This window comes from Molothrus ater, chromosome Z (assembly GCF_012460135.2).
Source record: "Molothrus ater isolate BHLD 08-10-18 breed brown headed cowbird chromosome Z, BPBGC_Mater_1.1, whole genome shotgun sequence".
NCBI classification, from domain to species: Eukaryota; Metazoa; Chordata; class Aves; order Passeriformes; family Icteridae; genus Molothrus; species Molothrus ater.
In genome coordinates this window covers 18,925,273-18,951,532 of record NC_050511.2, presented here as the reverse complement: position 1 = coordinate 18,951,532, position 26,260 = coordinate 18,925,273, and the positions used below count along the sequence as shown (strand labels likewise).

The 26,260-nt window shown below is 37.0% G+C and overlaps 1 protein-coding gene across 3 annotated transcripts in view; it reads left to right on the top strand.

The window, feature by feature from the left end:
• Positions 1–26,260, top strand: part of PDE4D (phosphodiesterase 4D) — a 354,668-nt gene that overhangs the window by 96,252 nt on the left and 232,156 nt on the right. Inside the window, exon 1 of one of the 3 annotated variants that reach the window (XM_054517852.1) lies at positions 7,526–8,465. The exons of the other annotated variants lie outside the window; for them this stretch is intronic. Coding sequence (XP_054373827.1) covers positions 8,419–8,465 — 47 coding nt within the window. The 5' untranslated portion in view covers positions 7,526–8,418. Of the gene's footprint in view, positions 1–7,525; positions 8,466–26,260 lie in introns of those variants that run through there. 3 annotated transcript variants of the gene reach the window in all.

Here is a 26,260-nt window from a genome sequence, read left to right as displayed (position 1 = left end):
TGAAGAGTTATTAGTCATCAAGAAAAATATAAAATTGGATTAAATTGTTGTGTGTTTACTAAATTAATTTGCTCTCTGCAACCTTATTTTGCAGACAAAATAGTAGGTGGACTCATAGAGGTGATCTTTGTTATAATGTTACTTGGGAAATTGCTATTTAAAATAGAAAACATGAGTATAAGTAAGGAATTTTAAGGCAGATTAGGAGGTAGTAACAGAAGATAAAAAGGACTGTAAGAAGGTAATATTATTTCCAAAGTAAAATACTACTAGATTTCAAGTATTTCCCTGAGCACTTTATTCATTTACTGCACTAGTGACATTTTTATATGACTCAGTGTTAGGAAACTACCACTACAGAGAAGAATCAGATTACAGGATCTTGCAGTAGTTCAGTAGGAGGGAGTGTAAAGCTTACATGTTTGATGTCCTGACATTTTCTGAAAATATGAAAGAAAATAGAAAGTCTATTGATGACAATGAGCAAAGGTTGACCACAACTGAAAAGCAAGTTCAGTTGCTAACCTTTTTTATGACATGATTTCAATGTTGAAACGGTTTGATTTTGCAAGGCCTGAAGGTTTTGATGTAATACATTTATTGCTGACTAAGTTACAAGCAGGCAGAAATTATTTGCTTATAAATAAAATTAAAAGCAATAAATCCAACACAAATCAAACAAATAAAAACGTTTTCATTCATTAGTGTACATTACCTCTCAAATATTCAACTTTATATTCCCATTTCAGAAAGAAATTATAGCAAGGTGGGTAATTTTTGGGTTTTTTTTTTCTCAGAAAAGTTATATCAAAGGTTATAATTTGATAGAAAGCTGGAAGAGATAAGTTATTTATTATATTCTAATGGGTCATCTGCAACTTAGGTTTTCAAGAAGCTTTTTTGAGATTATTAAGAAGATAATTCAAATATCTAAATCATATTATAAATCATAAATTGAAATTTTGTTGATTGAACTGTTTATTTCACATCAGAAAAGCATACTCGATAGAAATATAAGATATATTAGGAGAAATCAGGTTTCAGTAAAAAATATCCCAAAGCATTGTCCTTGGTTTTACATGTGCCCATTATACTGCTTTTCATTCCCCATTCCAGAAAAGAAACTACCTGGATAGGAAAGTTTCAAAATAAAGTATGTCCAAATAAGATTCCACAGGAATTTTCAAGAAAAGTCCTTTTTCTCCATTTCTTGTTGTAAATCATAACTGAATTGTTCAATTCAGATAGTTATAATTCCTTTTACAAAATATACTTGTGTTCAGAATAATGTATCATGCTTGGTAATATAGGAAGAAGGCATCTTCACCAAGCTAATGTGCAACTTAGTAGTGAATGTAACGCAAACATTACCAGATATGGTAAAAACAAACAAACAAACAAACAAACAAAAAGTATTACCAAGTAAAATTTCATCCTACCTTGCCATTTAAGATACAAGTACTCTGAACACTGCTCTATTTGAAATGTAATTGACCACAATAATGCATAATAATCTCCATATTATAGAACAGGTCAAGAATATATGCTGGACATCTATTTAATCTTACTTCAGTTTGCTAACATTATATAAATAAAAAACTGTCATCATTTTCTCATGGTTTCCATTTTACAGTTGCGAAAACATACAATTTGTTTTCTTGAATAACTGCTGCCAAACTGTTTTTGGGAATTTCAGTCATATATGGGATTTTCACTGAGATGAATTTTAGAATTTGTGATTAGTGGAAGTCTCTTCCTGTTTCACAGCAGACATGCATCCAAAATCGGAGTGTGCCACCAGGCCCATATTCCATAGCAGTAACGCGACTCATTACAGAGAGCTCAAGCTCTGCTTCTGGCAAAAAATAAGATAGCTAGGACATAGGAGGCAAAATAACGTGATAAACATGAGTCTGAACTGTCACTTATTTTAATATTTTGAGTCTGTATTCTGTCAGCAAACTAGAATAGTTGCTTTTCTTGCTTTTTTTAAGGCAAAGAAGATTGGTCAGTTAGTGGGGAGGAAAAAGGGTACAATGGGAAAAGAGAGAACAATAATCTGCACTTCTTATTTACATTTCTTTTGCATAGATGTAAAGTCTCTGTTTATATTTCTGGAATGATCTGAAGGCATCTGAACCCTGTCTTATGCAATAGAAAGATATGAGTTTTTGAGCAAAACCACCGGTGCCTAATCTACAGAGGTATGTTGCTATGAAGGACATTTATTTTTCTTCAGGTATCACCAACCAGTGGTATTCAGGACAGAAAGATTATATCTCTTTAAATGAGACTAAAAGATAATTTAATCTCCCTGGGATGCCCTGGCATTCTTTTCCACACCACTCCTTCTCTGCCAGTTTAAATCTATGAAGCCTTAAGGATCTTTTTATATCAGTTATAAGACATAAATGGCACAACAAAAGTATAGAAACAACTGATGCTTACTAAATGAAATTAGGAAAAATAACTATTTTTTATACAACTAAGAAGATTTTACATTTTAAAATGAGATTACCTGAAAAAATCTCTTGTTCTAATTGAAGGGAAATGAGAGACACAGAACAAGCTAAGAATTTAAAAGAAGACACATAAAATATTAATTTTTCAAAGTTTTTGACCTGAAGATTCTTTGGACTTCAAAAAGTGCTGTGACTTGGATGGAGAATGTTCTGCTCAAATTGCATTTATAGTTCAGCACATCATTTTTGGAACAAAAATATACTGATAACTAAGCTCTTTTTGTTCGTAAGGGATAGCTGCAAGCTCCTAGCAACATTACCTAATTCATGACTGTTGTTCAAAACTGAGCTGTATGTTTTTTGAAGTTTTGTCTTTTAGTAGTCATTTTAATGCAATAATTATGACTCTAAGCTCTCAAGCCCTTGGGGTAAATTATGTGGTGTGGGTTATTTCCCCACTGCACAGCATTCATTTAGACCTCTCTGGGTACAGGAAACAAATTTTCTGTCATTTTTCAGTTCAAAGTGCCTGAAATCATGTGAGACACTGTCAGAGCCCACTGGGGTGATGTTCCCATAGCATGACACCAAATGCATGTGACTTGTCTTATGATTCATCATTAAAATATCTGACGGTGGAAGGTCTTTAGGGATTTAACAAGAATGTATAGGGAGAATAGGGACAAACTACTTCTATCTGGACTGCTCTTAGCAAGTGCTTCTAAGTTGCACAGGTTTTTCTTTCTGAAGATTTACTTTCCTTACTCCAGAAGGGAGTCCAATAGAGAGCTGATTTACTTGCAGGGCAGATGGCAGAGGAAGAACACAGGACAGAATCTTAAGTTTCTTGTCTTGACATACACTCATATAGCACTTGTTTGTGAGTGAAGAAGTCCAACATGTGTTAAGGAGCTCACTGGGTTTATCTGCTCACTCTGATGAGGATTCTGATGAGAAGAATCTGGGCCTTTACTGTCTGTGCTAGAAGAAGACAACTTGTGGGGAACTAAAAAGTTGTATGACTAAAGACCTATCATTTGGATGATTTCCTTCAACCATGTGCAGTGGGATACATTTCTTACCATTTCATTAACCACATTGATATTTTAATCTATGTGGTCTTCATGGAAAGTTTATAAATAATGATGCCATCCTAACACTCAAAAAAATTAAAATTAATCCCAAATGCGGACATTTTCCACATCTGTGTGTTATATTTCCATAATATTACAGATGAATATATATTAGGTGAGTGCTAATTTTTCTGTTTTAAATAATCTCTTTACCTTTTTTTCTTAAAAATGCTATCCTTTTTATTTTTTTAATAAGAATTTTATTTCAGCCTTCTTCCCAAAGCTTGAAATTACCATCTGCATTGGTCAGTTATGTTAGCAATGTATTTATTGCATGCACTGGAGTTGATCTCCAGAAACTTTTCTTTTTAGTGGTAGCATATTTCAGGCTCCACAACCATTTGTTACTTGGAGTGCATTTTGAAACTTTTTATGGAATTAAAAAGTTTGATAAGGTTTTTTTTAATTGATACTTATTCAGAATCTTCTGTTTTAAGTCACCAGCTCATCTTGCAAAGTCTTAAATATCTGCCATTGGTCATTATTACTATTTCATAATGACACTGATGAAATTTCTGTGAACTCATATTAGAAGATTGCTTTTCAGCATTGCTTTAAGAATTATTGTTACCTTTCCAGATACAGGTATTGCCCTTTGTACTACTGTATTTTAAGCAAAATATTTTTTCAATTATTTTTTTGCCCCTATTTTATAAAAATCAAAAGATGCAGCAAATTAAACTGATCTCTTTAAAAAATTGTGACTCAATCTAAGCATGCAAATGTAAGCCCCTGGTGCAGTTTACTCCTCAGGATGTGTACATCTGTATGATATATTTTCATTGGTTTTGTTGAGTTTTGTATTAAAAATCTAACACTGGTAGAATGGTTCTTATCTCTCTTAGTACTGTCATAATTTAGAAAGGTCTGCAGTGATAGGACATTGGATAGAAGGTTTTAAAATAAAAGAGAGTTGATTCAGAGTAGGTGTAGGAAAGAAATTTCTTTCAATATGAAATACTGGAACAGATTCCCAAGAGAGCTGGTGGATGACCCGTCCCTGGAAACATTCAAGGTCGGGTTGGACAGGGCTCTAAAAAAACCTATCTAGTTGAAGATGTCCCTGTCATTGCAGGGGGTTAGGACTCAATGACCTTTAAAGGTGCCTTCTAACCCAGACCGTTCCATGCAGGATAAAGACCAGAAGTGTTACAAGGGAAACTCTTCCTCTAGTGTCTGCTAGTGCATTTACATCTAAGAGAGGAGCAAAGAAAATATTCTAGAGGACTTCAGTTTAACAGCTATAGACCTTAATCAATTTTTAAGTGAATTTTCTGGTACGGATAGTAATTGAAAATCTGAGTGCTGTGGGAGGAAGACTGCATGGAAATGGAGATGCAAATAATCCTCTCTTTGGTATGTCTTTTCCAAAAAAAAAAACAGAATGGAAAGATGTTTGCAATTTTCAGTGTTAATAGGCTGATTAAAAATAAGGTTAATAGGACATATTCTTTAATCCTCCCCTTTTAGATATTTCACTGGCCAACAAGAACTGAAGGATTCTCAAGACTATTAAGAGAGAGAAAAAGGATAGATCCTCACTCTGTAGTCCAATGCAACTGTTGTTGGAAGTGAGAAATGATTCCAGACAATCCGGTTCCTACTACAAACATACTTTGTCCTTACTAATTCAGTGGAAAATAGTCAAGAAGACTTTGTATAATGACTGGAGTCTAGGGTTTCTCCACATCAGGGAAGAGTCATAATTACTTGAAGATTCCTGTTTGTGTCTATTATCCACCCTCCAACTTCTTCATGCCTAGTTCAGATTCTGCTTGAATGAGGAAGTTGGACTCACTGCCATACAGCCTAAATTCTAGTTGTCAGAGCACTCTTCTGGTAACCAAGGAATCAAATTAAAATCTGCTTCCAATTTTGTTTGTTTGTTTGTTTGTTGTGTTGCTTTGTTGTTTTGCTTTGGGGTTTTTTTATTTTTTTTTTTATTTTAATGCAGAGTGGTTGGCAATTTATTATGAGCTTGAACAGGAAGAATTTCACAAGCCAACCTATTTTACTGGGTAAAGTCTTTAGCTTTAATTTATCCCTGCTCTGGAAAGCCCATATATTGCGCACTCCAGTTTGCTGGTGAGTTCTTTAATTGGTCCCTAGTACTGTATAGTAACTTTGTATACGCCCACACTCCTTCTGCAACTCTGCTCCTGAATGAAATTAGCTGAGTCAATGGGTGCTATGCTTTGTGCTGAACTTAACACTAAAGAAAAACAGAGAAATTGTAACACATATTCAGAATAGACTCATTCACAGATTTCAAATGTTGTGACAGGTCAGTGCTGAGAAGCTATTTCTCAAGATAGTACAAGTCATTATATAACTCTAGTGTTGAAAATGTCAGTGCCTGTGAGTGATCGGGCAAGCATGCAGTGAGATAAGAGCAATATGAAATAGTAATGATGGTGCAGAATTGTGTAGCATTTGCTACAGTTAATATTTCATAATAAGTTTATCTAGTTAGAGAAAGCAGTAGATAACTGGAATAGATATGATTTTTTTTTCATATTCAGATTAATTACATGATGTTGCAGCTTTTAGAGTTTTGTTTATATTTTCTTCAAATGTCTCTGGTATAAATTCCCAAACTAATTGGGAAGTGTGGCATAGGGGTGCTTTTTACATAAAGCATGAACATAACATAACAGGTTACCTGGTCCCTTTAAAGTCATACTAAATATTTATCTTTACGGAACAATTATATATTTTGTTTTGTAGCAACTTTGTGAAAAATGCTAACTTTCATTCTCATTATTTCTAATTCTCAGAGTAAGCTTTCTATCATGACAAAAAAAAGTCACCCTCTGTATAGAGTAGAACATAAATTATGATAGAGCCCCTTTAAATTTTGTAATCTTTTGTACTTTTTTGCTGTAAGTCTTCAAATAGGTAGTAATATCAGTAATATATAAATGTTGAGTAATATAAAAATGCGTGTGGCAGTATAGGCTCCCTTTTTATACTGAATTGAAATAAATGCCATTTCACTGTCAATACACTATGACATTCAAGTACTTTAATATTTTATTCTTTCTTCAGAGTGGCATCAACTCTACTAGGGCTAATTTGGGGTATTGTAGAATAGGGTTGTGACAAGCAACAGAAATGATCTTAAGGAAATAGGATCTATACAAATGTGACGTGCAATAGCTTATCATGTTACTCCCAAGTTTACCCACACCCTAATCAAATACAAAGTCTTATCACACGTTTTAATGTCATTGAAGTTGCAGCTGGCTTCCATACTGCAGGATTTCCTGTCCCAAAGGGCAATGGGTCGTTAGAAGTTTAAGAAGCCTTAGTACAGTGTAAACCATTTAGAAGAATGGCAAACAAACAATGTATGCCCTGGGTATGCTGAAGTATAAAAGTCTAGGAATCTTTTACATCTCAGCACAGATCAACATGGTGAACTCTGCTTCCTGCGCGTCTCTTTTCCTGCAGATTTTTGCACGTCCATGCAAAATTTTCAGTGCTTTCTGTCATCTTGGAGGCACGGACCGTCCTAAGGAAGGCTCTTCCGCTGGTGCCCCGTCCTTCCCCTCCATCCCGGGCGGGTGGGAACGGCAGGGCAGGTTGCGCGGTGCCGGGAGAACCCACCTAGAGGGCCCCCTTGACGCCAGCACAGCCTCTGCCAGGCAGAGCCCTCTCCGCAGCCGAGCCCAGTCTGCTGCAGGACCCGTGCCACGCAGCCCGACACTGTCCGGGGCTGCCGCGGCTGCTGCTGCTGGGCGAGACCAGCAGCCCGAGGGCAGGCTGGACATTCTGGTCCGGGAAAGGGAAGTGTGAGCCTGTTGACTCTGCATTGCTTCAAAATAGATGCCGTCTCTGTAGCCTGGGCTTAAGAATCTTCCCGAGGATGTTTGCCAGAGCGTAAGGAGTGATAACTACTGTCTGGGAGCTGAATTGGGAAAAAAGGACAGCAGAGAAAGAATGCTTAGGTAACACGGGACTTATAGCTTTGATTTCGTTTTGCAACAAACAAATTGATGCACGTGGGTTTATATACAGTATAATATCAAAACAGAACTAGACTGCAGTGAGAGTCAATAGCTTAGTCATTTCACTTAAAGGGAGCAGGCAGCCTTATTACGGGGTTAGACAGCAAAAATGAATTTGATCATGACATGATCACATCTCTTGATGGTATCTAACTCTAGTCCTGTCCTATGGAGTGGAAAAAGCATACTTCCTTCCTTCTTTCTTAGCTGAAGAAACAAAGTCACAGTATCAAATTCAGAGAGAAGTTTGGGGTTGTTGTACAAGGCTATTAAACATCCTTCTGTTCCCCAGGCTCAAAAGAAAGGAAAACTGCATTAAATTGATCATTGATGAATATGTGTCTAAGAAAGAAGAAAAAGCAGTATTCATGTTTGAACATGGCAAAGCAGTCTGAAGTTACACATCTCTCCCTAAACACTGATTTGGCACAGATGGCAAGAAACTATCTTTTAACTAACCTTTTCCAACTGTCCAAAATGCTGCATATGAAGATGCTTTAATTCACGGTCAAAGCACTTGGATTTTTATCAAGGCAAACTGTTGGCACTGTCAGAACAGTTTCTGTATACTGATTAGTTTAATGTTTTTTTAAAATAGCAAGGGATGCATAAATGGATGGACGTGTACCTAGAAAACCCTGTGAGAAGTCTTTCACTGGATCCTGGGAATTTTTATTTTTGTGGATTACAGTAATTCTTGCAATAGTCCCTGCTGTTGACTGCTCATGCAGTTGTTCTGGCATGCATCTATGAATACCATAACAGATAAATCAGTCTGACAAGGAACACACTAATGTTGGAAGACCTGTGAACATGATGCATGTGAATAATTTCCCCTTTAGGAGGCATTCATGGATATGGTGAGTAATCAATACACATTATAGAATGTTAAACTCAGAATGCTTGTTTGCAAAATACTGTGACAACTACCAGATGCTATGTTTTTGCCTAAATAAATGTCAAGTGAGGACTAACAGAGCTATGAAAAAAATGAAAATCAGACAGAGATAGTAGTGATGAAGTAATATGAGTTTAGCACTTCTTCATATTTGCAAAATAAGCAAGTCATAGAAATTGTATTGTTATGGTCATGTTTTCTTACATAAGTATTTTGAGCAAGGTGATGTATTTTCTTCCTGTATCAAAGGAACAGTCCTTCACATTTCTTTCTTAGCCTGATTTTAAGAAAATAACGAAGCCACATATTTCTCCTATGGTTGGTTTGTCCTAGAACTTATTTATTTATATACTTTCAAGTGACCTGAAAAAAATGCTCATTCATATGGCAATTCAGTAATCACTTATTAAAGATATGCGTAAATGCTGTAGAATGTTTTTGTATGGGAGGTTCGTCAATGTGGCCGTTTGAAAGACAATCATATAGCATTAAAACCCCTTTATCATCATTAAAACATCTGTTCCCTCTTTGAATCACAGGCATCTATAGCTCTTCCTGACAGAAAAATCTTTCTACTTGCCTGGCAATATAGTGCAGTCAACTTGCTTATAAATTCTACCAGTGGTTGTTGCGTCATGTCTTCTTCCTGATGCTGGAATTAGTGTCTTGGTTAGAGCTTAATGAAGATTGTTAGCTAGGGCAAAAATACTTCCCCGTAAAACTTTTGCCCTTTGGGTAAACACTAAGTCTTTCAGAACACTGGAAGCAAACCCGTTTTGGAAGCTGCTGAAGCGAGCCGGCCCTCGGGAGGCAGGCGGGCGGGCGGGCAGGCGGGCGGGCGGCGTGCGCGGCAGGGCGCTGTGCCGCTGTGCCGGTGTGGCGGTGCCGGGCCGGGCCGGGCCGGGCCGGGCGGGCCGCGCCGCCGGGACCCGCCGGGGCCGCGGGGCCGCGCCGCCGTCACCGCCCGCGCGCCGCCAATGGCAGCGCCCGCGCGCCACGCGTCACCGCGGGGGGGCGGCGCCGCGCGCGGACAATTAGAGGGCGCGCGCCGCTGCCGGCGCCTCTGCTTGTGTAGTTAATTACAGCTGGTACCGCCCGGCCCTCGGAGCGTTCGGGCCCCGTAAAGCTCCGTGAGAGCCAGCTTCGCACCGCATTCCGCCCCCTCCCGCCAGAATTGTTAGCGAGATCTCGGATGTGTTTCCTCCTCCTTTTTGGCAGTTTTTTTTAGCAGAGTGTGCCGGAAAGGACACTGCAGGTGTGCCCGCACCTGACAGGGAAAGCGCTTCCATTGTCTTCTAAGAATATGGTTTACTTCTGTTTTTATTAACTTAGAGGAACGTTTTAAGCACTCCTTAACCCACAGGTTAATCTCCCGACTAAGCGTTTTTCAAACATGAGCAGTGAAGTCTGCTGAAAGACGTTAGGAACGAACTGTCCGGTTTTTATTTATCTTCTCTAAAAGCTGCTTACCTGTCTTCTCTGTCTGCTCCTTGCCAGCCCTTGCTGTCTGTCACAGTATGTGAGCCTATTGTCTGGGGAAGCCCAGCAGAAGTGTTTTATGGGAAGACATAGGAAGATAATTATATGTTCTGTATTTGCTATTTTAACTGAATGCAAACCATACCATGGTTTCTGCCTGCATTTGTGCTTACCTAATCACAGGCCTTAATTTAGAATGCAAATGTTTTTAGCATGCTGTTGTTCATGTCAGCTCTCGGAGAATAGGCAAGTTTGCTTATTCATGCTACAGTAGGTCTGTAAGGGGCATTTTTGAGTGTCAGGATGTTAAGTTGCAAGTCATTGGTTTTCTTTTAATTCTGAAGCCTCAAAAATCTATGCAATGACTATCCTTTTCTACTGAGAGTAGAAATTGTCATGAAATATTCTGCATATATATGTATACACTCTCTCATTCTACTTTCAGATGTCCTTTAGAGGATGACAATGAAGAAAAAAGAAAGAATCTTTCATGGGACACAAATAGTTTTATGTTTATTAATACAAATACTAGTTGATCATCTTTAATAATGTTTCTTCACTGCTGGTGCAACATATCGAAGGTGCCCTTTGGCCTGTGTCATATGCTTCATGATGTTTGTAACCTCTGTGAGCATGCAGAACCAAATATTTTAGAACTACAACATTGATATTAAAGTTATTTTCTGTACCTTAGAGACATGCATTTTGCCTTCATATGCCAGTTCCTGCTTGTCTTGCATAGAATATGGGGAGAAAGAGTTGTGGGGAATAAAAATGTGAACCTTTCTGAAATACAATTTATAGTTGTGAATATCCAGGATTTAATGTTGTGTAACAAGCCAAGGTAGTGGATGTGTCTTCTGTGTTAGGCCCTCTATTGGGATTTAGGGAAAGAATGGCCAAAATAGTGATGGCCTGTATAGCAAGGTTTGATTTGGAACCCATAACCTTTAGGAAACGTAATAGAAATCCCAGTGTCTGAACCCTCCTGATTATGTTAGCAAAAGTAGGGATGGACTACTGGCAAAAAGCAGCAATTAAACATGTATGTTCCTAGGCAGTACGACTGGGTGCACAACTATATCAGACAGATAAATGTAGCTATAATGTAAATAGACTCTAAATGGATTGCAAAGCAAAGACTGGAGTAAGCAAAATAGGGTATTTTATCTGAAACTGTTTCAGAGTTTGGATGACAGAGGAACAAATATAAAATACATTAAAGAGGTGCAGTGGTTGGAGCAAGTGATGTCCTGGGTAAGACTAAAGTTAGGCCTGGAAATACTGAAACATTTATGGTGATAATTGGAGGAGTAGGATTTATAGCTACTTACCACATTACACACTATACAGCATAAATTATGTATGAACAGTATGTAGCCTACTGCCATTCACACTGGAAATTATTTTAGAAACATTTACTGCTGAGTTATGTAACCTGGCTTTCCTTTCCATTGCATTCTATCTGCATTTGTGATGACAAACCAAATAAAGATGTATTCAATTTTAGCTTGCTTAATTACATAAACAACTACTGCATGTGCCTTTTAGTTTAACCATAAGGAAAATAGAAGTAGAAAAAGCATGTCTGCCTTTAAACTGGCAAAGATTTGAAATTAATCCACAGAATAATACCTTAACTTCAGAATCAAAAGTAACCTGTGACTATTCGTCCTTTTCTGTCAAATTTCAGCCTATTGAGGTTGAATAAAATTTAGTTTGCTTATCAGGGCAGGGAATAAAAGAAAAAAAATCCTCTCTTGGTCCCTTTTTAATCCCCCCATATTTACTTGAGTATTATTGTTCTGTATACTTTAGTGAAAAACAGTGCAAGTGCATGGTTATACATGTTACCTTTTGCCTCATATAAATTTTATTTTTACCTGTTTTGTCAAAAAATTCTTAGTATCACCATTTATCATCAATAACATGATTTATCATCAGTGCTGTCTAACAGGGGAGGTCATGGATGACTGCAGGTTCGCCAATTTGATGACTGCCCACAAGAAGAGCTGGAAGGAGGATCTGGGGAACTATAGGCCTGTCAGCCTGACCTTGGTGCTGGGGAAGGTCATGGAACAGATCACCTTGAGTACCATTATGTGGCACTCGAAGGACAAGCAGAGGATTAGGCTCAGCCTGCATGGATTTGGAAAGGCAGGTTCTGTGTGATCAACCTGGTTGCCTTTTGTGACCAGGTGATCTGCCCAGTTGATGAGGGAAAGGCTGTGGATGTCGCCTACCTGGGCTGCAGGGAAGCCTTTCCCACAACAACACTATTTCCCGCAGCATTCTCCTGGAAAAGCTGACTGTTCATGGAATGAACAGGTGCCCCCCTTGCTGGGTTAAAAACTGTCTGGATGGCTGGGCCCAGAGAGTGGCTGTGAATGGAGTGACATCCAGTTGGTGACAGTCACAAGTGACATTTCCCTGAGCTCAGGGCTGGGACCAGCCCTGTTCAGTTTCCTTATTGATGATCTAAATGAGGGCGTTGGGTGCACCCTCAGTAAATTCACAGATGACACCAAGCTGGGTGGGAGTGTTGATGTCCTGGAGAGTAGGAAGGCTCTGCAGAGGATCTGGGCAGGCTGGATCATGGCTGAGGCCAATGGTGTGAGGTTCAACAAGGCCCAGTGCTGGGTTCTGTCCTTGGGTCACAACAACCCCAGGCAGCTGCACAGGCTGGGGCAGAGTGGCTGGAAAGGACCTGGGGGTGCTGGTGAGAGCAGCTGAACATGAGCCAGGCTGTGCCCAGGTGGCCAAGAAGGCCAATGGCATCCTGGCCTGGATCAGCAATGCTGTGGCCAGCAGGGCCAGGGCAGGGACTGTCCCGCTGTACTTGGCTTCTGTGCTGATGAGACTATACCTCAAATCTTGTGTCCAGCTCTATGCCCCTCACTCCTTGAAAGACACTGAGGTGCAGGAGCAAGGCCTGAGATGGGCAATGGAAGTGAGGGAGATAGGGGAGTTTATCCTGGAGAAAAGGAGGCATTATCATACTCCAGAACTGCCTGAAAGGAGATTGTAGCCAGATGGGGGTTGACCTCTTCTCCCAGGAAACACATGGTAGGATAAGAGGACATGGCCTTAGGGGATTCAACTGGGACATCAGGAAGAATATCTTCGCTGAATTGTTGTTAAGCTTTAGAATGTTAAGCTGCCCAGGGAGGTGGTAAAGTCACCATCCCTGAGGTGTTCAAGAAATGACTAGACATGACACTTAGTTCTGTAGTCTAGTAGACAAGGTGGTCAGTTTAAGGTTGGAGTCCATGATCTTCAAGGTCTTTTCCAAGTCAAATGATTCTGCGATTAGTAAATCCCTGAAAGAACGCAATTGTTAATAAACTTCAATCTTCTGTTTTTGCCAGTATTCTAAAATAATGATGCCAAATTTTTTTTTTTTTGCCTCTTATGGAATAATACATGATTTTCAGCCAGCCAAAATTGGTTTGGCTTTCCATTATTATGCAAGTTGTTATAGTCTATAAAAGTAGAATATGTAGCTGTAAAGAAAACTGATGGAAAATGAAGATATTATGCTAATTCCTGAAATCAACTTTTTGTTATGTTCCTAGGATGTGATGAGTCACCTCAGCTCATGAAGTTATCATGGGGAACTGAATCTGACCAGTGCTATGCCCTTCTCATGGCATAACTGTTCACTTCTAACAGAAATGTTTCATGCAGTATTTATTCATCTGCTTTTTCTAGAAGAATTTTATTATTTATATTTTATAGTGGCAAAAGAAAAAAGGCTTCTTTCCTAATTGCATTTCAATACAGTATTTAATTAGCTTTCATATATTTTACACTTAACATATGAACACTAGAGGAACATCTCAGGTTATCCTTTGGAAATCTGGATTTGAAGCTGAATTTGGGAAAAAAAAAAGGTTTCCTAAATTAAGAAGCAGTCTTTAAGAGCAAAGAATGTTAGTCTCTGAACAGTAGATTTTGGCATACTGCTAAGTATGAAAGGTCACCTAAAGCCCTGTTTTCTTATGCTCAGTGACAGGTGAAACTTTTCTCTGGGCATAGTCGAAGTCTATTTCTCAAGTGAAAATGAATGTAGTAGGATGTAGTAGGATACTGACTGAAACAAAAGGTTAAATTTTAAGGTCTCTTATGCCTTTTCTTTTGTATTTATAACAACTCATTTGCACAGTAGCATCTAACCAGCATTCAGCATGCTGAATATCAGATAAGAGATTAAATAATTTTTGCTGTTTGGAAGGAGCACAAGGGTTCATTTGTTTTTTTTGTTTTTTGTTTTTTGTTTTTTGTTTTTTATATTAGCAGTCATTTGACTTACTGTAATGTTGCATGTGAAAAGTTTAAAGTACTCCAGATACCATACTCAGCTAAGCCTGCCAGCACCCCTGATGGGTAGGTTAGATAGGTATCTGTATATGTAAATGTGAATTACCCCTTACCACAGAAATGCTCTATAGTCTTCCATACAATAGTTATGGCATATTTGCATGCAAAATTTATTCTGCATGGGCAAGATAATTTAACCATACAAGCTAATATTAACTCTAATTAATCAATTTGGATGTCCTAGATACATGAGTATGCTGTTGGGATTCTAATCTATTTTTCCAGAATAATGAGATCACATAACTTGCATTTTCAGATTACTATTATGTTAATATTACCGCAACTGACTCAAACAGAACTTTTTTATATTTGAAATGTGGATCTTGCCAAGCCCTGTCTTCTGGTCTTCTGTCCTCAGCATATAATCTGTAAATGAAGCTGATATTGTCTAGCTCGATCCTTTTGATGTACTACTTTTTTGTCAATTCAGTTTGAAAACACTTGACATGCTATGTCTCATTATAAGTAGGGAATAGATTTTAACCAGTCATTTTCTGTCTATGTTAAAGTAATTTTTTGAAGCATCCTATAAACTTGCTGAAAGTCTTGCTGTCACTTAATATAATCCTGATTTATATATTCATGGAAAATCAAGTCACAATAGTAGAAACGGAACTGAAGCTTCTTCAACTCATAAAACACCAGTTGAATGTTCATGCAGTTTTTCTACAGTCTTTTCACTCTTAACTGCACTCCTAACACTCAAAAAGAGTTGCCTTTTCTTTGGGAAGAGTTAATCCATACTGCAGTTTCATGCAGCAAAACCTGTCCTGCGCCACTACCTAGGTATAATTTACTAATTAAGAAAAAATACTTCAAACGCAATTAAGGTATTATTACATTAGGTATGACTGATTACACATTTGTTATTTATAAGTAATTTCATTTATAAAGTATTTGTATAATTTATAGAGTATTTTGTAAGTGGGTAAGTGGGTGCTTATATTGTTTCTAAACATTGTGGCCTGAGTTTAGTGGGTGTGGTCTTTATTTGAAGAGGAATGGCTCATACGAGAAAAGAAATTATAGTGTTAAATAAAATGGTAATTAGCAGGTTTTCTTGAAATCCATGCATTTGGCATTCATAGACAGCCAAAGAATTGTCCATGTCCGTAAGTGAAGATTGACTATTTTGTTTGATATTTTCAGCACAGTATTTGTGGGCAGGGAGAAGAGTAGAGAGAGGGGGAGAGAACAACATAAATATATTGAAAGCTGACAGAAAATTAAGAAGGTTGGCTATCAATTATAATTTAGAGTTTATTGTACTTTAATCTCACTGAAATAGAATTAGTTAGCTTTCAGGGACACACTATACTCAATGGCGACTTTTGTTCTAATATTAATTCAGATGCCTGCTGAAACCTAAACTGAGTACATGCTGCTAGATATTTTTGTGACTCACTTAACTCTTTGATCATAGCAGAATGATTTAAGATAATTGTTATTTTAACCATTACAAAATACAAGAATATTTCTAGTAAAAGCTACTTGTCAGTAGATGCTAATAAACAGAATAATTTTCCCTCTGTGACTCACTCCATGGAATTAGCGAAATGGAGGGCACGAAATAAAAGGCTTCAAAGGAGTGGATAATATCAAGCACAGCATCTGAAAAATGAATGAATAATTTTTCTTAAGAAACTATTTTTAGGTGTCTGATCCATTTATATTATGAGGAATGTAAAAATATTAAGAGAAAGGGCATTTATTTCTCTAATTTTACAACTAGCTAAATTGATATTCCTAGATTACCTAGAGAATTTATTACTCCTTTTAAAAATGTGTAGTAAAAAATGATATGAACATTTGAATTTTGCCTTATTTAGGCAGCAACTCGTCTGCTATTGTGAACTGAATAAAACAATTCCCTGAAGATTAAAGATATTCAACCTCTGGAAAGCTATAGTGAAATTGAGTATACCCAAGTCTCAAATTCAGTTATGTGAAGGAATCTGTTTCTTTTAGTTCTATTTGGCTTAGTTAATCTCTCAAAAAGATGATCTCTAGTCTACTCTATGTCACAAATTTTAATTTTACTGAATGACTTTACTCAGTAACATAGCAAAAAATGTGAAAGATTTAATTTTTTTTTTCTCAAGTGGCGTGGCTTCATATTTTAAATTGTCTGAAGCAATCAGTTTAGATTGTGTTATTCATATTGTCTCCTTTTAATTGGTTTACTTTGGTATGACAGATGATTGCTTGTTCCCTTCATGAAAACAGACAAGTCTTATAGAAGTGAAAAGAGAGCTCTTTCCATCTGCAATGAAATCTAGCTCCTTATGTAATGACCAAATTCACTGACCGAATTCTTAGGTTTAGTCATGACCAAAAGTTTGATCTGACATGTGGATACATTTTTGATCTCAGTAGCTAAGGTTTAAATTGTATGGATTATCACATACATGTAACTCTTACAGAACATTTGTGTGTCCTTCACAAATTGTTGGGCTTGGCACAACAGTTATTTGGTGAATTTCTAAGGTCAGCTCTATGCTTATTTGAATAAAAATGTGATATTTAAAACCATTTAAGAAAAAAAAAAAGGGATTCCATATTGCATCATATCATTTTATATTCCATTCTTTTTGTGTGTCTTATTCACATTATTAATGGATTTATTTTTCTTTACAAATTTATTTGAACGAATTTTAAAGGTCAAATTCTTAAACCATTAGTTTTTTAAGTGCAATTTTTTTTTTTTCTGTTGATGTCAGTATACCTTCTGTTACTCACAAACAAGGAAGCTTTCCATTTAACTTCCTTTAAACTGGGAAGAAAACTACAGCTGATTTTTTATATACCTTGGAGATTCAGAGCAGGGCAGTCCCTTCATGGTGAAATAGCCTTTCTGGTAAGAGTAGGAGCATCATGCTTAGAGGCTTATAAATCCCAGTGATATATGCACATGGATATTAGGGAAGAGATGTTTTGTTTGCCTTTGCATTTGTGACAGCCTACAGTATTCAACTATATTCTCTATAGGCAAATAATGCCTTCAGGGAACAAGGAGTGCCCTCAGGGGAGGGATTCAATTTTACCAAATGATTGATTGCAGTGTTATTTTCATTTAGTTTACAGATAAATACTTGAGATATATTTAAAAAAGCAGGTTGACTGTGTTTTTGACTGCTATTTTAAGATTTAGTTTGATGGATCAGTTGCTATTCAGTTGCTATTTTTTATTTTTACTGAATACAAAGACCATAGAATCATAGAATGGTTTGTGTTAGAAGAACCTTAAGGATTCATCTAGATCCAGCCTTCATACCATGGACAGGAACTTTCACCAGGTTACCCAGAGCTTCATCCAGTTTTGTCTTGGGCTCCTCTAGGGATGGTGAGTCCACAATTTCTGGACAACCTGTTCCAGTGCCTCACCACTCCCACAGTAAGAAATTTCTTCCTGATATCTGACCTAAACCTCTTCCTGTTCAGTTTAAAGTCATTCCTCCTTGTCTATGTCCTTATAAAAAATCACTCTCTGGCTTTCCTTTAGGCCCCCTTCAGGTACTGGAAAGTGGTATAAGATCTCCCCAGAGCCTTCTTTTCTCCAGGGTGGACAGCCCCAACTCTCTCAGCCTTTCATCCTGGGAGGAGTGTTCTATCCATCTGATCATTTTTGCGGCCCTCCTCTAAGTCCATGTCTTTCTGATGCTCAGAACCCCAAAACTGAATGCAGCACTGCAGGTGTGGTCTCACTGGAGCCAAGCAGAGCAGAGCAGAGCAGAGGGGCAGAATCCCCTCCCTCCCCTGCTGCCCACACTGCTCTGGATGCAGCCCAGGACACGTGTGGCTCTCTGGGCTGTGAGTGTAGATGGACAAGTTACATTGAGCTTTTCATTCACAAATGCTGCAAAGTCTCTTTTCCCAAAGCTGCTCTTGATCCATTCTCCGGGTCCAATATTTTATGCACCTTAGGCCATTTTTGAGGTTTTGTTTTCAAGGTCTGTGAATTTAAGAATGTCATCTTCCACTGTTACTTCTTGGGATCATTTGTCTTTAACAGAGTAAGTGTAATAATTGAAAAAGGAGTGAGGCGTATTACCTATATGCACTCTCAAAACTTCAGACAGAGAACAAGTATCATGTCACATTCAGTATCTAGATACATTCAGAAATGTATGGAAATCAATGCACAACTAAACTAAAATGTGCATATTCAAGACAAAAAATACAATTTTATTTAGTGAAATAGCAACCTACAAATCATACCATCCTCCACTAGCAGATTTATTTACTAAAATAGTACCAGTTTGAGAAGGAAATATATTGAGCTTTGTATTTGATTGCATCCATTCATCAACTTATTTATATCTAGGGATCTAAATGGTAACTTAGTCTTCCAACTTCAGATACTTTATTTAATCCTTAAAATCAGAGAGATGTGTTTTAGCCAATGCTTTTCAATTTATGGGGGATCTGAAAGTTCCAGAAACTGTCTTGAAATCTGTCACTCATGTTTTTTTCCCTGCCCATTATAAAGTATTATTTCATGCAACAGATCTCATGGCATAACTGTTCTAACAAACATGGCCTCTAACTGCTATTTGTCTTCTGTGTTTTGCCTTTCTTCAATATTTTGATTTGTAAACAGTGGGTCTGAACTTTTATAGACATTCCAAATTAGCCACACAATTTCATTTGTTATATTCGGCCTCTGTGTGTATTCTACTTTATGACAATTTTTTAGTCTGGCATCCATCATGTCATCTTTTTAGTTTTCAAAAGTTTTATTGTCTTTTTCTTGTTTTCAAATAAACAACACACAAGGTGAAATAAAAATGATCATTTTCTCCACAAGCTTAGAGTTTTGAGATATGAAGAAATTAACACCTGGGAGAAAAGTGGAACCCAAATTCCATGAATGTTAGGATAGTATTGTAGAGAAAAGTATATTTTCATGTACAGGTTGAGGCATACCCAGTGCTACATTGACTTATTTTTTGGCATAACTTCAGCCTTTCTGCATTTCTTACTGGTTGTCTCAAATGCTGGGAGAGTGTATTTTTTTTTTTCTCTTTAACACTGACATCTTGGAGATTTGGGGAAGGGTGCAAATCAACTTCTTCTTTCTTTGTTACTGTTTGGACTTTTCACCTTAAATGTCTTGGGAATGCTCTTCAGGGTAAAAGTAAAGCAGACAGAAAGCAGAGACTGTGCAGTTGCCCCACAGAATTTTTCATCTTTTTGAATAACTGGCATAGAGAGTGGTCTTTCTCATGGAATATCTGTGACAGAGTAACCTGTCCTGTGACGGTATAATCCTAGAAATTGCCCAGATGAGAAAAGTACTGCTTTGTTTTTGTACTGTTTTTGGTTTTGTATTCCCCTTTCTAATTCAACAGTATTTCGAATATCCAGCCCATGAATACTGAAATTACCCTTTTTGACATTAGACAGATTTTTACTGAGGGGTTTCATTTTGGCTATTAGACACTATATTTGGATAAAAATAGAGTTAAGGTGCAGTCTTGGTTATATGTATAATGAGTATTTTCAAATTTTAAATGCTGTTATGCTTAATCATTGAATCACACATTGGTGAGCTATATGCTATACATATCTTTTAGTAAGAGTGGAATCTCTATACACTGTATAATCCTCAAAGCCTAATCATATTTCTTTCTGTAAGATTTCATTTTGCAAGGAGATGTGGCTTGTGGTGAAGTAACTGCTTCTGGGAATGCCACAGATACAAAAAGGTATGCATGCTGAGCTGCAGCTGAGCTAATATCTGCCTATTTATGGCAACCAAGCAGGAATCAGAGATTAAGTCATAATAAGGTAGGGATTGTACCAGATAGAGACTCACTTGTTTGTTTCATGAAGTGGAAGAAGGATTTTAAAGATGATTTAGAGCATTGCTTATTCCCTGCAAAGTGACTATGAATAAAAGTTTTAAGAAGTTTTTTGCATAATGAACATTTTTGAACCATGGTTACATGCAATCCTTCTAGAAGATGAGATGTTCAGGTCATTGTTTCATTTTTTATACAATATATTAAAAAAAAAATTTGGAGAGGCAAAATGAAAGTACTTCCTGGAGCAGAATACAGTATATTGTATCAGAATCTGCCTTTAGAATTTGTGTATAGAAAAGATCTGATCACTAGATAGTGGCATCTGTATTAGAATAAAAATATATTTAAATTTAAACTGGTGAAAACAAACACACCTGCACATTTTCAGTCTTTCTCTTTGCAACTTTCATTGGAATGTTTCATTTTTGCCATCCCCCTGATAATAAAAAAAAACAAAACGAAGTGCCCAAAAATGCATATCTCCTTATCTAGTACTTTTAATAAAGATCTTTTTACTTGGAAAATACAAAATACACAAACCTACTTGTAACTGTGAGTTAAAGTTCACTTCTTTCCTGAAATGCCATTTACTTTCCATATATTCAAAGGTATTTTACTGGATTTTAATCAAGTGAATAGATACAGAATGCTAGGCAGGAAGAAATGCTGTGAAGCTCTTATATATATATATAAAAGTATTTATATATGGGAATATTTTTCCTGGTTTCTTAAAGAAATGAAGCCTACATGATTATATGTATCTGTTTCCCCCTTTTTATAGCTTTGGAACATGTCTTCTGATTTAAACCAAACCTTAGATGAAATAATTTTAAAACTTATGATCTTTTATATAACCGTCTTGGTTAGAAAACACCTTCAGTTTGTGCTATCCATATGGAAATGACTTCTGAGTTCTGGCAGTGGCCAGGCAAAGCCCTTGTAGAGCTATTTGTCCACTCAGTGCTTCCCACCTCCTGTACCCTCAAACAGAGCTTGTGCTGGTGCATCACTGGAGATGGAGATGTCTCAGCTTCATGCAGCAACTTACTCTTGCAATTCAGAGGTACTGTGACAATGATGCCAGTAAAGATGCCAGTCTGTTATTACACATGGGTGAGAAATAGCAGAGTCCAAGCATTATCCATGTAGACCTGTTCAGTACAGAAACATAGAATGGAGTCTGCAGTGATGATTAATCCATATCTCTGATAACCACAGATGTTAATCTGTTAACATCAGTCTGAATACTTTCAAGAATCCCTCATACAGACCTTTAGTGCTTTAGGTGCCTCTGAGCTCTTGATGAGGGATGCTCTTATAGAATGGCAGTCTAGTCCAGTTGTGTTATCCTTCCACATTATCAATAGTGCGGGTAAGAGACAAGATTGGGAAAGTACCACAGCCTCTCAAAGCAACAATGATGTAATATTTTCCTTATCAAAAATGTGCTCAGTATTTCTACTGTCAATTACAGAAAACACAGAATGAGACAGTTAGAAGCATTCCTAAATTTCATAAAAACCTACTCTTTTTTTCTAGCTATTCACCAGTGCTTGAAGTGCTCTAAAAATACTGAGTACTCAAGATGCCTCAGTTTTAGGTTTCAAGAGTGTAAATTTAGGACATTGAAACATTTGGAATGAGATTTGTTGTAGCAGCAGTGAGTGCTACAGGCTTTAAGATGTATCATGTTTCTGATATCAAAAGAGGTTTTGGCATCCTGGGTAAGTTCTGCACTATCATCAATATTTGTTGGGGGATGCTTTGGAAAAAGCACAAATGTGCTTGCATGTCTTAAAAAAGCAAGGAAGACCTTTTTTTTAGTGTTCTGAGTCTTTTGGGGGACCACATAGAATCAAAGAATGATTTGGGTTGGAGGGGACGACCTTTAAAGGTCGTCCAGTCCAACCACCTCTGCAATAAGCAGGGACATCTTCAACTAGATCAGCTTGCTCAGAGCCCATATCCAGCTTGATATTAAATTTTTCCAGGAAAAGGATATCCACCACCTCTCTAGGCAACTTGATCCAATATTTTACTACCCTCATTATGAAAAATTTCTCCCTTAGTTCTAGACTGACTCTACCTTCTTTCTGCTTTAGAACCATTACCCCTTGTCCTATAACTATGTTAAAAGGTCTGTCCCCATCTTTCTTATGAACTCCCTCTCAGTACTGAAAAGCCAGGATAAGGTCACCCTGGAGACTTCTCATTATGAACAACCTCAATTCTTTTAGTCTTTATTTCTAGTTAAGCTGTTCTACCCCTCTGATCATCTTTATGGCCCTGCTCTGAACTCGCTCTAACAGGTCCTTGTCTTTCTGTCATGTGCAGAGTTCTCCAAACCTGGACACTCTGCTCCAGGTGGGGTCTCACCAGAACAGAATAGAGCAGAGGGGCAGCATCCCCTCCCTGGCCCTGCTGCCCACACTGCTCTGGATGCAGCCCAGGACATGTTTGGCTCTCTGGGCTGGAAGTGCCCATGGCTGGGTCATGTCCAGCCTCTCAGCCACCAGCACCCCCAAGTCCTTCTGGGCAGGGCTGCTCTCAATCCCTTTGTCCACCAGCCTGTGTTGTTGTTTATTGTTGCCCCAACCCAGATTCAGGACTTTGTACCTGACCTTGTTCAACCTCATAAAATTCACATGAATTCACTTCTTGAGCTTGTCCACATCCTTCTGTCTGGTAGTCAATCCTTCACGTCAATGGTCCCACTCATCTTGGAGTCATCTGCAAACTTGATCCTACTATGAAATTGATGAAGATAATAATCAGTCCTAGTCCAGTATGTGTCCCTGTATGGGACACCACTCATCACTGATTTCCATGCAGACACTGAGCTGTTACCACTACTCTCTGGATGCAACCAGACAGCTAATTTCTCATGTGCTATATAGTCTATCCATCTAATGAATCTCTCTCCAGCTCGGAGAGAAGGATGTTGTGTCCCTTCCATGTCAAAGACTTTACACAAGTCCAGGATATCCATAGGCCCTCCTTTTTCTACTGATGCAGTAATTTCTTCATAAAGGACCACTAGGTTGGTCAGGCAGGTTGCCCTTGATGAAGCCATGCCGGCTGTCTTGAATCACCTCCAGGTCCTCCAAGACCATTAGCAGACTTTCTAGGAGGGTTGCTTCAGGATCTTCCCAGGAAAAGAGGTGAAGCTAACAGGTCAGTAGTTCCTGGCGTCCTCTTTTCACCCTTTTTAAAAATGGATGCAACATTTTTCTTTTTTCAGTCACTAGGGACTTTACCTGACTGCTATGACATTTAGGTAGATGTAGTCAAGGATTTTTGAGTGAGACTTTCTGTTATGAATCAAGACAGTTTCCTTTTCAGGAGAAAACAATATATGATATGATTGAATTCTTTTTCTTTACATTAGAAGTCAGGACAGGGAAATTAAAAAATGGTGTGCAAGTATGTCCAGTGATCTGTATTGTTATTGCACATAGATTTTCAACTACTGAACATGAGAATTCCAAACACACTGTGAAATTGAATGGCAAATATTGGATTATTTTTGCATTCTAAATACATACCTGCAATGATAGAAAGTGGCAGAGTCTAAGAGAGTTCTTATTAAAAAATAAAAAACAACATAATTTTAGAAAAGTAACCTTTGGTAAAGATGTACTTGAGATGGTAAAAGAAATATCTCACCTGTGGCTCCTCTACTGTTCCAGAGTTTTAAGGGCAAGTTTAACCAACATGGTTCGGCAGATTTAGCTACAGACCATTGGATTTTCTAATACTTCTCTGTTAGAGCTGTGTTGGCAAAATAGAAGAAATCAATGGGGTTTAATTGGCCACTGGAATAGGATATTGGAGAAAGGCATGAAAATAATTGACTGTTGCATGTTAAAAACAGCTGTGAAGTGGTTTGTAGGATGTGGAGCCTGTGACAGCAGAGCAGCTAGAAAATCCATTCTAGCGAATGGATTCATTTAAGTACTTTTCTTTTGATTCTTTGGCTGGGGACTTTTTGGCATTTGCTTTCTTTGTTTGTTTGCATTTTTTTACCTGCCATTTTTGAGGACTAAATTTTTTGGAATAATAAGGATCTGGTAGAATTGTTTTAGTGATGCAACTGCTTGTATAAGTAAGTAGAATTGATATCTAAAATGTATAAACTTACTATTTAAGTATATTTTAAATTATATTTGATATGCATTTGGGTTCTCACTGTATCCTAACTAATGATATATTTTTAAAATAATATATAAATTATTTACCTCTTCAAAAATAAATTTTTACAGGCTAGTGATCAGCTACTTCTTTTAAAGTCACAAAAATAAGGAAAGAAATTGATGAAACTGTGAACAAAGTAGATTCTTGGTATAATATTAGATCCATGAAGAAAGTTCAAAAAGTCATTTAAACCTTTGAAAATGGAATTTGCAAGAGTAGACCAAGGCATTCTTTGAAAATCATTCTTTGGTTTCCATTAATACCAAGAGCACTTTTGGCTTAAATTGCATTAGTAATTTCAACATGTAAAAAGGTAGTTCATTGGAAAAAGGTAGCTATGTGCTGGAGCAGTCTGCCAAGCTCACATGAGAGTTTATGGTCCTCATGGTATCCTTATCCACCAAAATAACAGCAAGAATGCAGAGAGTTTGTTTTCTCCCATTGCACAGACTTGTAGAATGCACTGAATACTAGGCTATGTAGTAATCTTATGGGTCTTTGTTGCAGTCCTTTTTGCTGAGACATTATATTTTACATAGAATGCTCCCATAGTGATTCTGTATCAAGGTGAATAGGGCAATCAGCAAGCAGCAGAAGCAATTAAATGTAGATCCTATTGTCTCATGGCAGAGCTGTTTAATAAATTATGATGCCTCTAGCAGCAGCTTCTTATCTCAATAGGTTTTTCATCTCAGTGAGAAAAACAGATTAAAAATAATTTATGAATAATCCAAATTGATTTTTAAGGGTTTTTTATGAGATAACTAAATCAAAAATCTATTTACTTCAGCAGTATTATTTGCAAACTTCTTTTCCTTTTTCCTTGTTAGATTATTTTATAATCCTTTAATACTTAGGGCTCACACCTCATTTGGATCAAAAAACTAACATGGCTGAGCACAACTGCTTTCTATAATTGAGCATAACTTTGATCATAGCTTTCAATTTCACTATGCTGTGTAATTCAAGTATTTTCAACCTGATCTGGTATGAAATATCTCTTTAAAATAGTCTCAAGATACTAATCTATAAAATAAAAAGTACAGCAAACAGTGTACTCATTGTCCATGCATCACAAATATAATAATTCTATTATTTCTGCTGAAGATTTTCTATATGTATTATATGCTCAGACAAAATGCATGCTTTTCTGTAATTAATTTTCTGAATTCAAATGTTTTCTAATAAACTAAGTAACCTAAAGTAATATATTAAGGGTTTTTTTTTTTTGCTAACATGCTAAACTGCTAATAAGAGCTTGTATGTCTTTTACTGACAGCCTAATTTTATCTGACATTATTCATGAATTATTTGGGTGAAATTTTATATCACTTTAGTTCCTATATGCATATTCTATAATATCTGAAATAAAGTGACAAGTACACTATGTTTTTTCTATCTCATTCAATTATAGAAATGGTTTTATTTTGATTTAGCTTGTGTATTTGGCAATATGTTACATTGTTTTTATTTTTCCTCACTAGACAGAAAAGATAGATGTTTTAAAAGATGATTTTTGTAAGGTATTTGTTTCAACAGCTTCCAGATAACATTTCAAGCATGTAATTTGAGTCATATTTAAGAGTGCATTCTTTTTTATTTCTTCAATAATGCTTGGTACATTTGGTGCTTATTTGCATTACATTTCACATTTCCCTATTATTTGAAGTAGTTTTATGATTATATGTTCCTATAAAATACTTACATATTTTCTTCATAAGACAACATTAGTACCCGTGATAGATTTTTTCTATATAGCTATTGCTGTGCATCTTGCTGCAAGCATTATAGAGTACTAATACCAATAACATGCAGGACGGAAAGCATGACTGCTGCTGGAACCTAATAAAGCATTTTCTCCCCTTAATTTTTAAGGGTAGTAGATTCTTGAGAAAAT